At 56.5% G+C, this 21,188-nt stretch overlaps 1 protein-coding gene across 1 annotated transcript; it reads right to left on the bottom strand.

Moving 5' to 3' along the window:
* Positions 1–529: 529 nt before the first annotated feature.
* On the bottom strand, positions 530–20,772 carry EPHB4 (EPH receptor B4). Its single transcript, XM_069571398.1, has 17 exons — positions 16,702–20,772; positions 14,117–14,187; positions 13,612–13,899; positions 12,464–12,860; positions 11,032–11,187; positions 10,515–10,847; positions 10,064–10,188; positions 9,138–9,303; positions 8,074–8,176; positions 7,795–7,859; positions 7,569–7,682; positions 7,205–7,452; positions 4,222–4,437; positions 3,779–3,928; positions 3,160–3,353; positions 2,796–2,951; positions 530–1,605 (listed from the first exon to the last, which is right to left on the bottom strand). The coding sequence occupies exons 1-17, from the start codon at positions 16,751–16,753 to the stop codon at positions 1,476–1,478; spliced, it is 2,964 nt and encodes a 987-aa protein (XP_069427499.1). The 5' UTR covers positions 16,754–20,772; the 3' UTR covers positions 530–1,475.
* Between the last annotated feature and the right edge of the window lie 416 nt (positions 20,773–21,188).

Here is a 21,188-nt window from a genome sequence, read left to right as displayed (position 1 = left end):
CGTCCACATCAGCCCCTGCTCCTCCCCCACAACCAAATGCAGACACTGCCCCCACTGCCTCTAAACCAACCCCAGCTGTCAACATCTGGCCCACATCTGTCTCCCTCATCTGGCGGGGCCTCCACCCCAACAGATCCCTCTCCCCACATCAGGGGGCTGTAGGACCAGGGTCCCGAGCTCTAGGCCTCCCCTGTCTCATAGAGCCCCTCAGCCAGGGCTCGGACACCAGGGCGGGTCTGGGGGGAAGGAGGGTAGCCCCACCCCGGAGGTGCCCCAGGCTCTTGGCAGAGCCATCTGGAGCCGTTAGAAGCAGCTGCCAATGACTCATCTCCAGTGCCCCCACCCCACCACCTCAAACACACCCTGGGGCTGGGAACCAAGCACCCAGCCCCCACCCCCACCACAGCCCTATCTCCAGACCTCCGGCCCCTCAGTCAGCCTGGCTCAAAGGCCCCTCCATACTAGAGCCCCCCTCTACAGAAGTCTATTCCATCACCCCCCTCCCACTCCTAATCACCCCCAGAGTGAAGACACTTCCCATTTTCTTTTATTTATACAAAACAATCATTTTAAATATAATTTAAGAACCCCTCCAAGCACCGGTGTCTGTCTGTTTTCCAGCACTTCCCCCCACCGCCAGCAACCCGCCATGGACACAGCTTGGGGGTACTTGGGGGGCAGGGAAATGTCGGGGGGTTGTGGCGTGACCAAGGCACTGTTCTGGAAACAAGACACAACGGCGGGTCCCTGTTTCCACTTGGGCTGAAGAGGCAATAATGACACAGGTCCCCTCTAACACAAAAAGTTATGACAAGGACTGTAGAAAACAAAACAAAAACCAGGGGGGAGAAAAGGGAGGAAAAATAAGACCCAAAACAAAAAATTAAAACTCAAAAACCTTCAATATGAAGGCAGCAGATGGGGGAGGGGTATTTACAAGGGAAAACTGAGTTCGGCAGAGACAGCAGCAAGGTTGGGACATCCAAGTCCAGTGATTCTGTCACTGGGCCATGACGCCCCTTCTCGCCTCCCGAGCTCGCAGGCTAGTCCCCCCTTCTCTTTGGTCTGCAGGGCCGCGGCCCTTCAAGGTGAGGAGGGGCCCAATTGGGGATCCAAGGGAAGCGGTGGAGATCTTGCCCAACTAGCCCTGGGATGTTGGCAGACTCTGGGGGCTCCTTTTCCTCCGGTCACACCCAATCCTGAGGGAAGGGCTCCTGCACCCTCGGTTTGGGGTCCCCCCAACCCCGGGGGGACAGTGATGATTCCACACTGCAGAATCCCCAAATCCTCTCTCTCCAAACTGCCAGCTCCCCGCCCCCATGGGTTCAAAGTGCAATCCAGTCAGTGGGGCGTGGGGATGGAAGCCTCTTGGGTTCCCCCCCCCACCGCCCCGACTCTGCCCAGGAAGAAAGGGATCCCCGGGTGCTGGAGTCCCTGCCGCTCCAGAGCTACGGAGCCAGGCGTGCAGATGCAGTTCAGTACTGGGGGGCCGGTGCTACCGACCCGCCTGAGGCTCCAGGCTTGGCCTGGGATTTCATGTGCTGGACACTGGCCAGGATTTTCTTCTGGTGTCCTGCCAGAGTGACTCCGATTCGGAGCAGGTCCCTGGGGAAGAATGAACAGCTAGGTGAGACCACTAAGCTCCCAGGTCATCTCTCCTTCAAAACCCCGTCCCTGCCTCGGGCGTGCCAGCCAATCAGAATGGCCAGCGGGGAAGCGGGTAGACGTCAACAGTTGTCAGGCAGTTTCGGGGGTGGGGGCCAATTAAGCGCCCACCACAGTTCTATGCAGCCGCAGTAGGGGGCGAGGCTAGGTACCGGCAGGGATAGAGAAACAAGGGGTGGGGGGCCGCGCCCTGGATGTTGAAACTAGAACGAAAGGCAGAGAATCAGGGAAGAAGAGGAATGAAAGGGAGAGAAAAGCCCATAAAATGAAGTTGGCAAAAGAATGCTTCAGAGGACAAAGTAAGTCAAAAGGAAAAGTCTTCTGGACAAAGAAATCAAAAGGAAAAATCAGAAGGACAAAGATAGAGAGGAGGAGGAGGAGCTGGGTGGGTGGAGAAAGGAATGGGCGAGAGAGAGGACACAAACAGACTGCTCCCAGCCCCCGTGAGAAGTGGAAGACAAGAACCCATGTCAGTGAACCCGTGTCAAGGGAAGGCTCAAGCCAGTCAGGCAGGAGGGGCCCAGACCTGCTGGGACAAGACTGGCTTCCCAAGGAAAGGGCCTCTTGGACCCTCTGTGTCTGGATTTCTAGTCCTTCTGTTTCTGTGATTCCAACCCAGGGTGAGACGAGTCCTTGGGAGAGGAATGGAAAGGTGGAAAGAAGGACCAGGGAGAGGCCAACTAGGGGAAAGCAGTATTTGGAAGGCACTGGAATTGTAAAACCATTTAACATTAAAGCTGGAAAGGATTTCCAAAACCCAGGCCAACCTTCTCCTTTTATGGGTGGGAAAACATCCAGAGTTGACACGTTGTTAATGTGAGAGCAGGGTCTGGAATGTAGATAGATGCACAAAGATAGATACAGATTTCGAGGCAGGAGCGAGATGGCCCAAGGCCGAGGTGGTGCAAGGGAGTGCGGCGGGCACAGCTGACCTGGAAGATTCCCGTGCTCTCAGCCCCTGCAGCTGTTACTGTTTCTGGGGGGAGAGGCTCTAGAATGGGCACCAGAAGTTGACCTCAAAGGCCCCTGCTGAAACTGTGAGCCTGACTCTGGTCACCCAGATTCCACCCCTCCTGGTTGCTTGGCCCTCACCACCGGCCCCCCGGTCCCCAGCTCCCACCATGACTTACTCAGTGGAGATCTGGCTGACCAGCTCAAAGGAGCCAAACCCAGCAGCTGCAAAGCTTTCTTCGTATCTTCCCATTTTGATGGCTCGAAGCCACTCCCCCACGGAGCCAAAAGCTGAGTAGTGAGGCTGCCGCTGATCCAGAAGGGGGTGCGAGGCCCTGGGGGGCAAGGATGCGGAGGATACCCTGAGCACCAGCATGTGTCAGGGTGAGGACGCAGACCCCAGGCCTGGAGAGGCGGAAGGGCACATCCCACACACCACCGAAAGGACTGAAACTTCTGGGGTGGTGGGGGTGAGGGGGGCAGAAGCGAGGTTCTCAGGGTGGCAGAGTGCAGGAAAGAGGGCCCGTTCCCTGGGGTCCTCACCCGCCATTCTCCCGGGCCACGATTTTGAGGCTGGCAGGGTTCCGGATCATCTTGTCGAGGGCGCTGACCACCTGGGGGAAACGGGGCCGCGCGTTCCGGTCTTTCTGCCAACAGTCCAGCATGAGCTGATGCAGGGAGGTGGGGCAGTCTGGGGGCGGGGGCAACCGGTAGTCCTGTTCAATGGCGTTGATCACCTGGAATGATGGGTGGAAGAAGCACTGGGTAAGGGCGTCAAGGGGAAAAGGAAGCTGCCAAAGGACCCCAGTGAAGTGGCGACTTAACAGACGCCAGGATGGGTGCTGCAGGCCCCCAGAAGGGCTAACCTAGGGCTGGCCCTCCCAGCCAGGGCCCAGGCTGGCTGTGGCCCAATGTCCCAGAAGCTCTTGAGCTATGATCCAGACATCTCCCAAGCCTGCCCTCCATCTCTGCCTCCGTCTGTGACCAGATGAGCTGTTATCAAACTCGAGACACAGATCACCTCCTCACCATGACACTCTCCCCACCTCAAGGACCCAACAGTGATGAGCTCTCTCAGAAGGCATCCCCTGCCACCCCGCCGCCCCACATCCCAAGAGACAAGACATTTCAGGGCAGGTTGGTGGGACCACGAGATACTTACATCCTGATTGCTCATATCCCAGTATGGCCGCTCTCCAAATGACATGACCTCCCACATGACAATCCCGTAGCTCCAGGCATCACTGGCAGAGGTGAACTTCCGGAAGGCAATGGCCTCGGGGGCTGTCCAGCGGATGGGAATCTTTCCTCCCTAAAGACGGAGGACAAGGTGAGCTGAGGGACTCCCAGCACTTGGGCGTTCTGCATCTCCCCCAGCTCAGGCCGCCTTTCTTTCGGTGCCCTAAATGGCCAGCTCCCCAACTCTGTACTTTTCCCAGACTCTTGGCAGCCAGTTTCTTAAGCTGGCCCCCCAGTCCCCACGTCCGCCACAATGTAGGTCTGCTCCTACATCCTGGCCTGGACCAGAGCTGTCAGTCCCTCCGTCTCCCGCCTTTCCAACCCGGCCCTAAGAACCCAGATCACATGGTCATCCCCCAGCCTCACCAGAGAGCTCGTGTAGGTGGGGTCGGAGGAGTTCTCCTCCAGGAATCGGGAGAGGCCAAAGTCTGAGACCTTGCAGACGAGGTTGCTGTTGACCAGGATGTTGCGGGCGGCCAGGTCTCGGTGGACGTAGCTCATCTCGGCGAGGTAGCGCATGCCCGAGGCGATGCCCCGCAGCATGCCCACGAGCTGGATCACGGTGAACTGGCCGTCATTCAGCTGGAGATGGACACGGCGGGGGTCGCAGTTAGGACGCCCCTCTTTCCCCGACATTCTAAACCATATCTACGGGACTGCCCCGGTGCTCCAGTGGCTGAGACTCTGCACTCCCAATACAGAGGACCTGGGTTACAATCCCTGGTCGGGGAACTAAGATCCTATAAGCCACAACTAGGGGTTCGCGTGCTGCAACTGAAGATTCTGAAAACTGCAACCAAGATCAAAGATCCTGCCTGCCACTACTAAGCCCCGGCACAGCTGAGGAGCCGGGAACCTACTGCATAGCACAGGGAACTCTGCTCAACGCTCTGTGCCAGCCTGGATGGGAGGGCGGTTTGGGGAGAATGGGTACGTGTATATGTATGGCTGAGTCCCTTCGCTGTTCACCTGAAACTATCACAACACTGTTAATCAGCTATACCCCAATACAAAATGTTTTGGTGTTAAAAAATAATAAAAACGAAAATTTAAAAAAGATTATACTTTCTTCCATTTAACCTAGTACAGTGCATTCCATCAAGGAAATACTAGATAAATGGTTTGGATCTAACACGTTCTTTTTATTTGACGGCAACGGAGCGATGACGGTTCAGAGTGTGCTCTGAAGACACCTGTCTCCAGGTGGAGAGGTGTGCCTTGGCGCTGATACAGCCACACTCGCTCAGCCCTCTTGGACCAACTGTATATAGGATTCAAGAGGACGGTGAGGAGTCGGGTGTGATCGGTAACCGCAGCACCAAAAACCAAGGTCTAAAGCCCGACCTTCACCTTCATAGAGTCTGCTCTCACCAGGTAAGCCCACCAGTCACGGATGGTTAACTAAGCTCATCCTCTGGGTTCAGCTAGCATGCAGGGGATTCTTGGCAGCCCTGCAGGGCCAGCAACGCTGAGTCCAGAAACTGAATTCTGAACCCATCCTCCAAGCCTGCACCTGCTTCACACCTTGCATCTCAGTTGGTGGCCTCACTTCCAGGCACTCAGGGTAGAGACCTAAGAGTCTCCACGATTCCTCTCTCTCCCTTGTTCACAGCCTACGATCCATCAACAAGTTCTGCCGGTTATGCCTCCAAAACACACCCCAAACCCAACTGCTTCTCCATACCCACTGCAGCCCCCACGGCCTGAGTGACTGCCAGTCTCCTCATCGGCAGGCTTCCCTGGTGGCTCAGCACTAAAGAATCCGCCTGCAATGCAGGAGACCCAGGTTTGATCCCTGGATTGGGAAGATCCCCTGGAAAAGGGATAGGCAACCCACTCCAGTATTCATGCCTGGAAAATTCCATGGAAAGAGGAGTCCGTCCTTCTCTGCCTCCTCATGCCAGAGGAAAATTCCATGGCAGGCTACAGTCCTTGGGGTTGCAAAGAGTCGTACACGACCGAATGACTATCACTCCTGCTGATATCCTCCCCAAAGCTTCCTCTTTTGGACTTCTAATCACACCCCCAGTTCTAAGGCCATGAGACCCAGCCACCAACTACGAGGTGACCCACCATTGCTCCTCTGCTGACCTGGTTCAGCTTCACCAGCCTTTCTGCTTCTCGAACGCACCAGATCCCATATACTCTGGGGGGCTCTTCAGTCCCCAGTATGCTTTCCCCTGCCCCCATCTTCTCACGGCTGGCTTTCTCATCTACCCAGATGCCATCTCTTCTAAGACAGACCCTCTTCCCTCTCCTGCAACCAGACAATGGAACAAACTCCCGCATCCACAAGACACTGCCCCAGCGTCTGCCGCAGCATCCGTCGTGATGGGAGCCGGGCAGCCTGTGCTTCCTAATGCAGTACCGTGGGAAGTACACCGCACCACCTGATGGAGGCTGGCCACAGATGTAGAATTCTGAACTTATCACGTTAGATACAGCTTCCCTTATGGGAAACACAGAGAAACAAGCTAAATGACCCCACGAGGAAGAATCCAATCAATCTAGAAAAGACATTTGAATGGACAAGTGGCCCAGCCCTTCAGTGTATCAGAACGACAAAGGACTGTCTTGGGATGTAAAAGGACTCAAAACAATAACCACCAGTGCAATGCCTGATCCTGAACTGGATGCTGGGACATGTTGGGGACAACTGGAGAAATATGAGTATCACATAGGCATTAGGTGCTACCAGGGGGTTGTTGTCATTCTGTTAAATTCAACACTGTTTTGCTTTGTAGAAAAACCTTTTGGGGACTTCCCTGGTGGTCCAGTGGTTAAGACTCCGCACTTCCCCTGCAGGGGGCACAGGTTTGATCCCTGGTTAGGGAAGTGCCACAGGCCACACGGTGCAGCCAAAAAAAAAAAAAAAGCTTCCCCCCCCCAAAAAAAAAGATGCCTAGTAAAGTTTAAAAAAAAAAATTCATACAATTTTGTTCAAGTAGCAAAAATGAGCTCTTTCCTGTCATTTCTATGAGCCTGTTTAATTTTTTTTCACATCTGAAATTTTGTTTACTTTCTATAAAAGCTTGTTTGTACTTGTTAACTTTCAGTCTCCCGATTATACCAGCAGCTCTCCAAGAGCAGAGATGTTCAGGGCTCGAATTCCCGAGGCCCCGGACAGTGGCGGGTGCGTTAAGAAGATGCTCAGTAAATACTTGTCACAAGGAGAGATGACAGCCCCTCCAGATCCTGGGGTTGGCTGGCCCCACAGGGAGACCAGTCCCAGGACTCAACCTTCCCTGGCGGAGGATGAAGGGTGGAGGGGCAGCCACACGGGGCCCACCGTCTGTCCTGGAGTGCTGGGGGAGGGCAGGGTGGACTGGGGTGTTGTGGGGGGGCTCACCCGCAGGAAGGAGTCCAGGGCGCCGTTCTCCATGAACTCGGTGAGGATCATGACAGGCACGCTGTTGGTGACCACACCCTCCAGGCGGATGATATTGGGGTGCTCGAACTGGCCCATGATGGAGGCCTCGCTCAGGAACTCCCGCCGCTGCCGCTCCGTGTAGCCGCCCTTCAGGGTCTTGATGGCTACGCAGCTCTCCTTCTTCCCAGGCGCCTTGAGGCGCCCCCGGCACACCTCGCCAAACTCGCCTTCAGGAAGGACGCTTCGGGTCAGCTCTCCTCTCCCGGGGCTTCTGGCTGGCCCTGCGGTCCACCCCACCACCAACTCCACCCTCCTCCCTGGGACCCAGGCGTTTTCTGCTCACCTGCGCCAATCACCTCTTCAATCTTGACATAGGAGACATCGATCTCTTTTGCAAACTCCCTGACAGCCTCATTAGGGTCTTCGTAAGTGAAGGGGTCAATGTAGACTTTAGTACCTGGGGAAGCGCACAGGGCCCGTCAGCTAAGAAGTGACCCCCATCACACTCAGATGCCCTGGGCTCACAGCTCTCGCCCCAGCCCCGAGTCCTTCAGGAAGGGCCTACCCACCGTGCCCGATGAGATACTGGCTGTGTTTGTCCGAGTACTCAGCTTCTCTCCCATTGCTCTGCTTCCTGGAGTGGATGGGACAGAAGAGGTAAACTGAGTCACATGTCCCAGAGGGAACTGAGTTCCAGAGGGAATGGACGGCAAGAGAGAGGCAGGAGTCAGAGGATTCCAAGCGAAAGCAGGTAGGTTCCTGTTCAGGGAGCCTCGACCTGGAGCAAGAGAGTGGGCAGCCAGCTCCCGGGGGCTTCCTCGGGGTCTCCAGGTGCCCAGGACGCTCACCTGAGGCAGAGAACTGCGATGACGATGACCACGAAGACCAGCACCACGCCCACGACTGCCGTGCCCGCGATCAGGGCCAGCTGCTCCCTCCAGCTCTCATTCTCTGGAGGAGAAGAATGGAGGTCAGGGAGGCCCTGAGGGCCCGTGCGCTCCACTCGAGGCCCTCAGGGCCGGGAAGAAGTTGCCCTGCCTAAGCGGGTTTGATTCTGTTCTGTCATAAATACTGGTGACCACAAAAAACTCCACTTGAATAGGAAGTACCTAAGGCTAAAAATGAAAAGGTGGAAATAACCTAAATGTCCATTAACAGATGAATGGATAAAGAAAAATGCGAAAGCCACTCAACGGAGTATTTTTCAGCTACGAGGAGGAATGGAGTCCCGATATAGTCTACAATACGGCTAAACCTAGAAAACATTATGCCCCGTGAAAGCAGCAGCAGCCAGTCACAAGACTGTATCGTATGACAACATGTGTGTGAAAGATTCAGAACGGGCAAATCTAGACACAAAAAAGTAGATGAGTGTTTGCCGGGGGCTGAGAGGTAATGGAAGGGGGTAATATGTGTCTTTCTGAGGTGCTGAAATGTTCTAAAATTAATTACGGGGACGGTTGCACAACTCTGTGAATATGTTACAAGCCAATGAATTATACATTTTAAATGGGTGAGTCATAAGGTAGATGAATCATATCCCAATAAAACTGTAAAAAAAAATTAAAAGGTTTAGGACAAAAACCCTTGGGCCAGCATATAAAAACTACCAAGTGTCACCTCATTTAATCCTTGGAGCCCTGGGAGAGAGGCCTCCTATTTCCAAGTGTTGGATGAGAGAGCTGGGGCTCAGGGGTCAAGTTTTTGCTAAAGGTCACATAGCTGGAAAGCCGCTGAGCGGGCCTTCACACCCGGCTGTTGGATTTGGTTTCTATGTCCCATCACCAGGCCAGAATGCCTCGCAGTGCAAAGAGAAGCAGGAGGGAAGTGACTTTGGGGGTCCTGAGAGCCAAGGCCTCCTTGCCTCGTGGGGGACAGCCAACCCCAGGCACACCCTGCCCCCCAGACTCACCGTCCAGCTGGGTCTGGCTGTGGTGCTCCTGGCCAAAGGGCCCGTAGCCGGCCTCGGAGCGTGCCCGAACCTGGACCAGGTAGCTGGCTCCCCGCTTCAGTCCCCGCAGCTCTGCCCGGTTCTCCGATGTCTTCAGGAAGCGCACGCTGCTGGGGCCCTCAGCGCCCTGTTCCGGAGGAGAGGCGGGCTGGCCGTAAGCCAGGGTCCCCAGATTCCACGGCTCTTCCCACCTCCCCTGCCCTGGGCCTCCATCACTAGCATCTCCACCCTGCTGTGAGACAGGTGAGACCTTTGTGCTCAGTTATGTACGCACTGGGGCTTCCTTTGTGGCGCAGTTGGTAAAGAATCCGCCTGCAATGCGGGAGACCCGGGTTCGATCCCTGGGTTGGGAAGATCCCCTGGAGAAGGGAAAGGCTACCCATTCTGGCCTGGAGAATTCCATGGATGTATAGTACATGGGGTCACAGAGTCTGACACAACTGAGCGACTTTCACTATGTATGCACTGAGCCGCCTGTACTGCATGAATTACGTCACGTAGTCTCGGTAGCCATTCTGTGGGGTAGGTTCCATTATCTAAAGCATTTTTTTGGCGGGGGTGGGGGGGTGGGGGGGTGGGGGGGCGGGGTGGGGGGTGGGGGGGCGGGGTGGGGGGGTGGGGGGGCGGGGCGGGGAGAGGCCTATCCTGCTTGGCATGCAGGATCTTAGTTCCTCGACCAGGGAACTGTGGAGCCTTAACCACTGGACCACCAAGAAATTCTTTTCCTAAGCATTTTACAAGGAAGACATGAAGCTCAGAGAGGCCAAGAGGTTGACACAAGATCATTCAGCTGGTATATGGCAGATGCCTGCAATTCAGGTGTCCCGGCCCCTGGAGCAGGTCCCACTGCTCACCGCAACCCCCCCAGGGCGGGGCCTGGCTCTCACCTTCTCGTGGTACTTGACCTCATAGTCCAGCACTGCTCCGCTGGGTGCCCGGGGAACGGCCCATGCCAGGCTCAAGCTGCTAGGTGATGACCGAGTCACCCGGATGTCAGACACCGGGGGTGGCACTGCGAGAGACAGAGGCGCTGGGGCCCTGGAGCGGGGCAGGTCTGGCCCTTAGCTTCCCCAGCTCTGCGTCTGCCGGCCACACTTGTCTGGGTCCTCCAGCTGTTTCGGGATTCCCTCCTGGCTCTCTCTACACTCTGTAGCCCGCCTTTGCATCTGTTTAACACTCCCTTTCTGCCTCCTGCCCCAAAGGCCTTGACCCAGTGTATTTCCTGGGAACTCCACTCCCCAGCTGCTGCCTTTTCCCTGCCTCAGGCCTTGAGACTGTCCACCCCCCTCGCTGGCCTCTCCCATCCAACCACAGGCTGCCCCCAGTCCCCAGTCTCACCCTCGCGGTCGGTGGTGACATTCACAGCCTCAAACGGGACCGGCCCACTGGCCAAGGAGGACACCCCATTCAAGGCGGTGACCTCGAAAGTATAGGTGACGTCAGGACGCAGCCCGCGAATCACCACCGAGGGCTCCACCAGGTCCCGGGGGCCGGGGTCGAAGGTCAGGTCTCCCCCACAGGGCGTGCAGGACCCACCGGGGCGGCACTCCCGGCAGCGGAGCGCGTAGGTGAGGTCTTCCCGGCCGCCTGACTCGAGGGGCGCGCTCCACTCCAAGCGCAGGGCGGAGCCGTTCAGGCGGGGAACCACGCTTCTCGGGGCGGACGGTGGGGCTGCGGGAGACCAGGGTGTCAGGCAGAGGCTGAGACAATGGCCGGGCATGGGCAGTGGGGACAGATGGGCAGCCACACTGACATCTTGTGTTGGCCGTGCACCAAGCCAGGGTCAAGAGGAGGAAGGCATGGGAGGACGGGTGCTGGGGTGAGGGGTTCGTCCCGGGGGTCGCTGGCCACTTACTGGTACAGGGCGCACTTCGGGGGTCTGTGCCGGCCCGGAAGTACCCGACGCGACACTGGCAGATGGGCGAGCCAATGGTGTTAGAGTGGCTGTTGGCTGGGCACGGTTGGCAGGACCCCTCCCCGGACAGGGGCTTGAAAGTGCCTTGAGCACAGGCTGAGAGACAGAGAGCGTCCATCAGAACTTGCATCAAAGACATTCAGCGGTGGGGTTGGGGGTAGAGATCCGGGCGGGGGGAAGATGACATTCAGCGGTTATTAAAGGTGCATGAGGGACTTCCCTGGTGGTCCTGTGATTAAGACTCTGAGCTCCCACTGCGGGGAGTGCAGGTTCGATCCCTGGTCAGGGAACGAGGGTCCCACATACTGCACAGTGTGGTGAAAAAAAAAAAAATCAAGTTGCATGAGGTGCAAAGAGGGGAGCAGGGAGTGAGGAGCTTAGAAACGTGGCCTGTAAGAGGAGAAGACTTTCCTCCAGATCAAGGGTCTGAACCCTGGTGTGCACCCCTCTTCACCCCATGGCAGCCTGGTGAAACTCAAGACCCTTGCTCAGAATAATGATTTTAAAGGTACACCATAAAATACACAGATTACCAATAAAACCAAGGAAGTGAAAATACAATGATCAAAACAGGTGGAGAAGGGAATGGCAACCGATTCTGGCCTGGAGAATTTCATGGATAGAAGAGCCTGGTGGGCTATAGTCCATGGGGTCGCAGAGAGTCATATACAACTGAGTGACTAAGCACACACACATTAAGAATAAAGATACTTGAAAAAAAAATACAGGAAGAAAAGTTTACAACATGGCAAAGGGTGTGTTTCTCTATTAATGAGATACAGTGGCAGGACTGACAGCCAGCGGAATTCTGAAGTCACAGGGAAAACAACATTTTGCCCTTCTTGCAAATCATCTCCATTGAGCTGTGAAAACCCCCAGCATTTGAACTGGGCCCAAATCTCAGGTCTTGCTCTGACCGCTGGGCTGTGACTGACACTCCGTGAAAGGAGTGACCAGTTTCAGGGAGAGATGAGCGAAAAGGAAAAGCCATCTTTTTTTTAATCATTCCATCAAAGTTCACAGATTCCCTCGTCCTATCTACAAAACCCAGGTTAAGAAACTCTGCTCTCGAGAACAAGGTGAGTGAGAATCCAGTTACAGTCAATTAGAGGAAATCGTAATGAACAGGACTAGAGTTCACGAAGCCTCTGAGTCCAACAAGTTTCCCTAGTCCAAGAGAGCCTGTTAGGTCCAGAAAGCAATTGCGTGGAGTCAGAAGCAAGAGCATGGAAGTGATGGAGAGCTCAGAACGGTGCTGGGGGCCCTGAAAACACACTCTCCAGGAACTGAGTGCCCAGGAGAGCAAAGAACGTTCAAACTGGAAATCTTGAGAAGTGGGTCCCCAATCAAGGTACCGGCCCCCTCCCCTCACCTCGGCACTTGGTGTTCCCCTCGGCGGCCTCGAACCCTGCATTGCAGCTGCAGCCCATGACTGGCTGCTCGGCCCACTGGCCATCTTCCCGGCAGTAGAGGCTGGGGCTGGGGCCGGGGGCGGGCACGGCGTCGGCCACGCAGCTGCCGGCCACGGGCACCACCAGCTCCCGAGGCACGGTCTCCGGGAAGTAGGTGAGGTTCACGGTCTGCTGGGCGCACTTCTTGTAGAAGAGGTGCAGCGAGAGCAGGGCCATGCAGGCGCCCTGGTCCTGGAAGGCCAGGTAGAAGCCAGCCTTGGTGAGCGGGCCCAGGCGCAGTGTCTTGATGTTCACCTTCCCCGTGGCCTCGGCCCCTGGGCGCTTCCGGGTGAGGTGCTCAGCAGCCACTGTGTCCACCTGCCAGGGGGGGAAGAGACTCACTGCCACAGTCTTCCACTCCCCGAGGACCCCGCGGGACTGTCTTTTGCCCAGGCTCACCCTCTCTGTGACCCGCTCGGTCCCTGTTCCAGGACCTTCTCTCTACCTTTCCCAGTGTGCACTTTCTTGCAGGCCCCAACACTGTCCATTAACATTAGCCAAGCTCCTATGAAGAGTCCAGCCTCCCCTTGCTGCGCACTCACTCACCCTACAGACACTTATCAACACCTGTTCTAGGCCAGGCCCTGGACTCTGCGCCGAGGAAACAGAAAGGAAGGAAATCCGAGGAAACAGAAAGGAAGGAAATGATGAAAAGTTACTGATAAGTTAAAAGTGTAACGAGTGCGACGGCAGGCAGGACCCCAGAGCTGGAACCACAAGACAAGTAGGAGCTGGGTGGGAAAGGCAGAGAGAAGGCACTCCAGGGTTGAGGCATCAGCTGGTGCAAAGGCTGTGAAGGGGCGAGGTGGGAAGTCCTTGGTGACCGACCCATTGGTTAGCACTTCACACTTTCACTAACAAGGGCATGCATTCAGTCCCTGGCAGGGGAACTAAGATCCTACAAGATGTGCTGGCCCAGCCAAAAAAGAGGTAGGGGGGCGAGGTGTACTTGCCTGGTGGAGTAGACTGGCCGTTCCACCTAGCAAATCACCCGCTTCCCTCCTCAAGCCGGGGGCCTCCTGCTTTCCTCCCCCAGGCCAGCCCCCCTGACCCTGGGGCGCCTGGGTACCTTGATGTAGGGGTTCTCCATCCAGGCCGGCGTGTGGGCCGTGGCCGTGTCCGCGTCGCTCTCGAAGTAGAAGACGGTGAAGGTCTCCTTGCAGGAGCGGCCAGCCCTCGGCAGGGAGAGGCACTCCAGCATGGTGAAGCGCAGCGTGGCATACACGTGGACAGCCCCGCGGCGGGGCACCCAGCCGGTGCGCAGCCAGTGGGCCAGGCCCGGTGCCCGGTGCAAGTCACACACCTCGTAGGTCCGGACGCTGTGCTGCTCCTCATCCAGGCCGCTCAGCTCCTCCCACTGTGGGGAGAAGGGGGCTGCTGAGCCGCTGGGCGAGGGTTAGTTCCAGGGTCTTTGCTGTGAAGCCAGGAGGGAGGCTGGGGGACCCCTGGGGGGCGAGGGCTCAGACGACACCTGCCCTGGCTGCTGAGATGTGGGGGTGGGCGTATGGCGCGGGAAGCAGCTGCACAGTGGTCCCCCACCCCCATCGGTGTTCCTCCCGAGCCCCAGCTCTTACCTGTCCGTCCACCTGAGGGAACGTCACCCACTTCAGATCGGCAGTTTCCAATTTCGTGTTCAGTAGGGTCTCTGAGACAGACACACATACAGAGTCAGTCGGAGCTTGGGAGACACAAGGAAGACCTGGGAGCTGAGACAGACAGACAAGCCAAGGAGGGGAGCCTGCCCTGCCCTCTGCCCACCACCCTCACCCGCCCCCAGGTTTCAAGCCTCTTTTCTGAGTGCCAGCCCCGCCCCTAACAGCTGGCAGGCAGGGAGCTGAACCCCAGGACTCCCAGGGCCAGGCCTCTGTGAACTGCTGTGCCCCAGAGAAGGGAAGACACAGCTGCTGAAAGGGGAAAAAAGGGCAAACAGCTCAGAAGGGGCCAAAGTGACTTGACGTGGGGTAGGGGGACACCCCTCCCACCAGGGTCTCCCTCCGCCTCTGCAGTCCCTCGCCCAAATGCAAAGATGCCGCCTCTGATCCTTCAGACCAAACACTCCAGCCCTGACCCCCATCCCCTCCCCATTGCCTAGCTGTCCTCGGAGGAGGCCGTCCTGGAGGCCAGGACGCTGGGGTTCCCTGCCCTCGGCCTCTGTCTGGGGAGGCCTCACGTCTGGATTTGGTTACGGGCAAGCAGAGGGGAGGGGATTTTAGGGGTGTGGGTGGGGGGGGGTGAGCACACCTGGCTTGGCTCTGGCCTGGGGGAGGGGAGGGGTGGGGCTCTGGCGGAAGGGGGAGATTAGGAGAACTGCACCGGAGGAGGGGAGAGGGAGGGGAGGGGAATCCCCTGGGAGATGTGTGGGGGGGGAATGCTACAGGTCTGGCCGGGAGGAGCCTGCAGCACACCTGGGCCCAGGTCCCCCCTCCCGGGACTGCAGGAGAGACAGGAGAGCAGGTGGGTGAGGCGGCCTCCTCCCAGAGACCAGGTGATGTCCACTGAGGACCAGGGGTCAGGTGGAGGCCCGGCCAGCCCGAGGAGAGGCCCGGGCCCCCATGGGTGGCAGGAGACAGCCCGGCACGCTGGGGACAGGATGCCCGGGTTCTGGGAAGCGGGTGGATAGAGGCAGCCGTCTCCACCCTCCATTGTTCCAGACTGGAGAGTGTTTTCCTGTCTCCAATTTACACGCTGTCTGTTTCAGGCCGTCCTGGGCGCTCCAAGCGGCTCCTGTTTCTCTCATCCTGTCGCGGTCCTGCCTGCCTCCCTCTCTTGCGGCCTCTCACCTCTCCCCCGCTCTCCGGCCACCTCTATCTCTCTGACTGTCACTCTGCTTTCTCTCTCCCATCTTTCACCTTCACTGGGGCACAGGGCCTTGGATAAAAGACTGAACGCCTGTCTCAGTCTGCTCACCTGTAAAATAGGGGGTAACAATACTTCCCACCACAGGGTTGTTGGGACCGTGAAAACTGAAAGCACGTAGCACCGGGCCTTGGGCTCGGCAAGCACTTAGGTAACAGGAATTCGAAGTTACTCCCTGTTCCCCTTGGCACCTTTCTCCCTCTCTCACCACACGTCATCCTGGCGGGTTTTCTCCCTGTTTCGCCTTCACCCTCTCCCTCTGGTTCTTTCTCCGACTTCCTGAGCCCAGCAGGTCTCCCTTCTCCCCCACACCCTGCCTTTGATCCCCAGTCCAGAGCAGCATTGCCCAGCCTGGAGGAGATGCGTTTCCAACCGCCTTTGATTCCTTCTTCTCAGCAGCCCCCCATGGCCCACTCCCCAGAGACCCTTTTGATTGCAGGCAGTGAAGGAGGGGAAGGAGGCAACTCATTGAAAGGAGATTAGGGCCGTGGGAGGAGGGTTTATAGGGCTCTCGCTTCCCTGCTAGAGGTTGAGGGGAGGGCAGAGGCTCACGGATAAAGGAATATTTGCAGCGGTGCAGAAAAAGTAGAAATTTAAGACAGCCTATGAGACAGAAGTCAGGCTGAGTTCAGGGGACAAGACAAGAGGCAGGCTAGGGTTAGAGAAAAGGACTCTGGTGGGACTGGGGCAAGGGCTGGGGTCTACACTGCATTTAAAGGGCTGGGGTGCAGCCTGAGGAAGCCAGGGCGGGAGCCTCCCTGCTCCAGGGGCCGCGGATTGGGGAGAGACTGGGAGGTTTGGAGACGAGTGCAGAAGGTGGCCACCCCCGACTGCGGTGGGGGGGGATTGTAGATCAAGGTGCGAACGCTCTGGAATGGGGGGCGGGCGGAATTTTATGGCCTAGCACAAAGTTCTGCCTGCCCTCTTGTTCCTCCAGAAATGTTTCCTCCTGTTTGGCGGAGGTGGGAAGAGGGACAGAAACTCTGGAGAGAGTTCTGCAGGTTGGAGTCGGGAGAAACGAAAGGCTGCCAAGGGCGTCTGGAGAAGCGAGTTTAAGAGTTCGGGGAGCCGGGACCGGGGCACGTCCCGGGACGGAGCTCGACTCCAAGTCTTTCCCAAACAAAAGAAAACTCCACTCCCCGCTGAGCCGCCTCCTCCCCGCCCCCCTCCCGCGCTAGCACTATTGGTCCGGAGCGTTCGGAGCTGGGGTGCCGGGTTAGGGGGAGACAGAGGTCGGCCCTTCCACTCCGAGGCCCCTCTTCGGGGGCCCCAGAAGGGCCGGGGTGCCCCCAAGAGAACTCACCTTCTAGGGCGGCTGCAAGCGAAGCCCAGCAGAGCAGAGCCCGGAGCTTCATGGCGCCGCCTCACTCTGGTTGGATCCGATCCGAGTTTGGGGGGCGCTAGCCCCCCCAGGTCTGGACCCCCGCCGGAGCGGGTGGATGCCGACTCCCCGCGCAGGACTCGCTCGGGGCCCTCAGCGCGGGCCCATCCGGGCGCGCCGGGCACCGGGTGGCGGCGCCCAGGTGTGGCCCCGCGTCCCCGCCGCGCGCGCAGACGAGAAGGCGGGGGGCGTCCTGGCAGCGGCCGCCCGGGCGGGCGCAGAGCTAGACGTGGCTGGAGTCGGGGTCCCTCCGGGGACTCGGGGTCCCGCCCCTGCCGCTCGCGGTCTCCCCCCCTCCCTGGAGTGGCGCTGCTCGTGCCGCCGGGCCGAGTGCGCTCCGCGCCGGCGGGGAGGGTGAGAGCCGAGCGGGGAGCGAAGCGGGAGGGAGGGAGACTGCGGCGCGGGCCAGGCGGGCTGGGGCTGGGCCGGGCTGGGGACTGGGCCGGGCGGCGCCTGGCCGGGAGGGAGGGGCGCGCGGGGGGCGGGGGGAGCTCCCCCACCCCCAGTCGTGGCTTGGCTTGGGGGCCGGGGCGCGCTGATTGGAGCGCGCGCTGCTGAATAATTCATGAGGGAAGCGGAGCGGGGCGCAGAGCGGAGGAGGTTGGGAAGTTGGGAGAAAGTTTGGAGAAGGGGGAGGGGCGGCGGGCGCGGAGCGGGGGACCGCCCGGACCTGCACCGAGGCCGTGCGCCCAGACCCGGACCGCGCGTGTCGGGGCCGGGGCCCAGGGATGCCCGCCCCCGCACCCTACCGCCACCGCCCCCGTCCCGGGCAGGCCTGAGCCTAGCAGACACCAGGGAGCAGGGAAACGCACCCAGCAGCTTGGAGGGCCGCTCACGCGAAGCCCTGTCGGATGCTTGCTGCGGACTTCGGATTCTTCTGGATTCGCCCACCACCCCCTAGTTGGCGCAGGGGACCGTGTTTGGAGGGAAACTTCTGAGGACGGAGGGGTGGCCCAGCGGGCCCCGAGGCAGCGATCTCAGCTTAGATAACCGTGGAGCGAACGTTCACACAGTCATTCAACAAACATTAAGTATTGGGGACCTACTGTGCGCCCAACCTATCGCTGAAAACGTGCGGAGGAACGAGTCATCTGGGTTGAGATGGGGAGCAAGCAAGGGTAAATAAAAGGTACTTGGATCCGAGAGAGGGAGGGCCAGATTCCTAAATCATGCTCCTCACTCAATCACCGTCGCGTTTAGGAGGGCTCCCGCGCCGCCCTCAGCCTTGACCCCTGGGACTCGGGCCGGGTCTGATGCTGTCTTTCCTGAAGCTGTTTCCTGTCTGGCTCCTGAGGGCCCTCGGCATGTCTGGGAGGGCCATTCCTCTCGTGGCCATTCCCCCTCCATCTCATCAGTTAGAGGGGGGCCCCAGAAAAGCAGCTCCTCCCCCCAGCCCCGTTCTGTCTGGGCACCCGTGGGGTGGGTCTTAGGGAGACCAAGACAGTGTTGCAGGAGTCGGCCAGTGGAAGAGCTGGAAGGAAAGAGCTTAGACTAGAAGGCAGTTAAGGGGGACAGAGTCTTGAGGAGCTCAGGAGCCAAGAAAGAGGGAGAGAGGAGTCCTAGATGTTTGGGGGGCTGCCAAGCCCCTCTAACCCACAGCGAGGACAGCCAGGCCTGTAGTGACCTCTTGTCCCAGCGCACTTATCTTTCTGCTGCAAGTGGTGCTCCCCACACCCCTGCCCTTCCTCGTGGCCCTGCCTGGGTCCTGCTCCGGGGTGGGGGGTCACGGAGGGCAGGAAACAGCCGGCTTGGCTGGAGCCAGGCAGACCAGGTCAGAGCTAGGAATTCCCTCCTCCCTCCGCGATCCAAGCCCTGTCTCCCTTCTTACGCAGCCTCTCCTCCAGGGTATCCGTCTCCTCCCGACACCCTCTGACTGCTCTCAGTCTGCACTGATTCCCAGCTTCTAAAAATTTTGTTTGTGTTTCCTCCTGGGCCCTGCCTTCAGTCCCCCTCAGGCTCTTGGTTGCGTAACTCCTCTCCTTTGATGGGGGAGGCAGTTCATCATCATGGTGGGGGTGGGTGAGGGGGGTGCATGGCTTGAATGGAAAGGAAACCCAGGTGCCTCGAGAAATGAGGCTGGATGGAGTGACGGGCTGATGAGTCAGAGGGGTGAAGAGATGTAACAGCCCATCACAGATTCAAACCCTGTATTTCTGACCCCTGAGCACCAGGACTCCCTCAGCGAGAGGGAGCAGAGCGCCACAGGGAAGAAAATACACAGTTGATCCTTGATCACAGGTCCTCAGCCCTCATCGCACAGCGTGTGATCCAGTTCCTAATACCTGTTGTTAAGTCGCTGTGTTGTGTCCAATTCTTTTGCGACCCCATGGACTGTAGTCCTCTGTCCATGGGATTCTCTAGGCAAAAACACTTGAGTGGGTTGCCATTTCCTTCTCCAGAGATCTTTCTGACCCAGAGATAGAAATAAACCAAGTCTCCTGCATTGGCAGGGGGATTCTTTACCACTGACTCACCTAGTGTTTACCAGTCAAAGAGTGAATAAAACGAAACCTTTATTGAACATCTACTGTGTGCCAAGTGATCACTTTGCTACTTTGCAAGATTTGTTTGTAAAACAGGGCTCTTGACCTCAAAGATCTATGCTCTGGTGGAAATCCCATTATTTCCCTCGTCCATGGAGATGATACACTCAAATGTTCAAAAACCAAGCTCGGTCTCTTCTGTGGGTGTGAGATCATTTCCTCCAGCTTCCAACCACCCAGAACCACTTTGGAGGTAAGCTAATTCAGTATCCACCGAGTTAAATTACACAGGTGAGCATCCGTGGCGCTACCTGGTTTGACGCTGGCTCCACAGACCTCAAGTCTTGAGCCCACCTTTCTTCATTATTAGGGCACTTAGAGTACTTCGCTGTTTTCCCATCCCAGATATGAGGCTGTTAGGCTATTGCCCCTGTTCCTTTTCCATGATCAATGCACTGCCAATGGTAGTACCTTTGTGGGGCACCCCCCACCCTCAACAGCTAGTAGGGTTTTCTTTCTGCTAGCTACATGGTTACAGTTGTTTGGAGTGGACTTGGAGTTAGGATTTTTTTTTTTCTTTTCATTATGTATTAAACAACAAAGAAGCCATCTCTTTCAACATCAGTTGTAGAAATTGTTTCTCCTTTTCCCATATCCCAGCCCCTCCTTGTAAGGTCCACCTGACTGTCAAAGTCTAGAGTTAAGTTTATCTGGGAGCTCAGAAATTTTTAAGTTTAGGCATCTCTCACCTTCCAGGCTCCTCCTACCACCCTAGTTAATGAGTACCATCCATTTAAACAGTTTTCAAGGTTAGTCACAGCAGGAGAACATTTGAAATGGCCCCAAATCTCACACCTCTTACACAAAAGGAATTTGATAGGGATTTTGATGGTAACAATAATAAGTTGTAAAGCTCAATAAGAGTTTTATAAATTCTCAATAATGAAAGAAAAAATTCAATCAGCCATACTAGAGAAAGAGAGAGAGAATAGAAAATAATAGAAAATCATAACATGACAAGACGGTCAGAGTTCACATCTAACAGACAGGACATGATAGAATTATAGTGATGTGTTGGCAGTTATTAACTACAAATATTGTATTTTTCTAGATTTTGTGATATTTATGGTGTCTGTCATCTTAACATTACAGCTGGTGGTGATTGCTCAATCTAAGTAAACTTTAACTTACACCTAGTTAATATTCATGGTTTTATTTTTGTTTTCTTAAAGCGGGTTCCCCTAAATTGTAAAAACATCAGGGCCCACAAAATCTGAATCCACTCCTTACATGACCACCACAAACCTTCCTGAACTCATCATATACAAAGTTGTAATAGACACGTGCTTTTATTAATATAATTTACTAGTGACTGTGTATTTCCTTGTATGTGGCTCTAAGTTTCGTAAAAGGTTACATGTTGTGTTCACTTGAAGTCCCATGTAAGCCTCTCTCATAGTAGATGCTAATAAATATTTGTTGACTATTTATCTTCTTGTCTTTTTTTGTTTGTTTCCCTGGGCCTTCCTTGCCATGAGTGGACTTTCTCTAGTTGCACTGCACAGCATCTGGAACATGCGGGCTTAGGAGCTGCAGTGGGGGCTTGGTTGCTCCGTGGCGTGGCACGTAGGATCCTCGTTCCCTGAACCGGGATCAAACTTGCATTGGAAGGTGGATTCCTAACCACTAGACCACCAGGGAAGACCCTGATCTTTAATTTACCCAATGCTTATTTTTAGAACAATTACTATGAAACAGTAAGAAGAGGTGGCAAGAATACACAGAACTGTACAAAAAAGATCTTCATGACCCAGATAATTATGATGGTGTGATCACTCATCTAGAGCCAGACATCCTGGAATGTGAAGTCAAGTCGGCCTTAGAAAGCATCACTATGAACAAAGCTGGTGGAGGTGATGGAATTCC

The sequence above is a fragment of the Ovis canadensis genome, chromosome 24 (assembly GCF_042477335.2).
Source record: "Ovis canadensis isolate MfBH-ARS-UI-01 breed Bighorn chromosome 24, ARS-UI_OviCan_v2, whole genome shotgun sequence".
NCBI classification, from domain to species: Eukaryota; Metazoa; Chordata; class Mammalia; order Artiodactyla; family Bovidae; genus Ovis; species Ovis canadensis.
The sequence above is the reverse complement of the archived record's forward strand: the minus strand, read 5'-3'. Positions and strand labels throughout refer to the sequence as shown.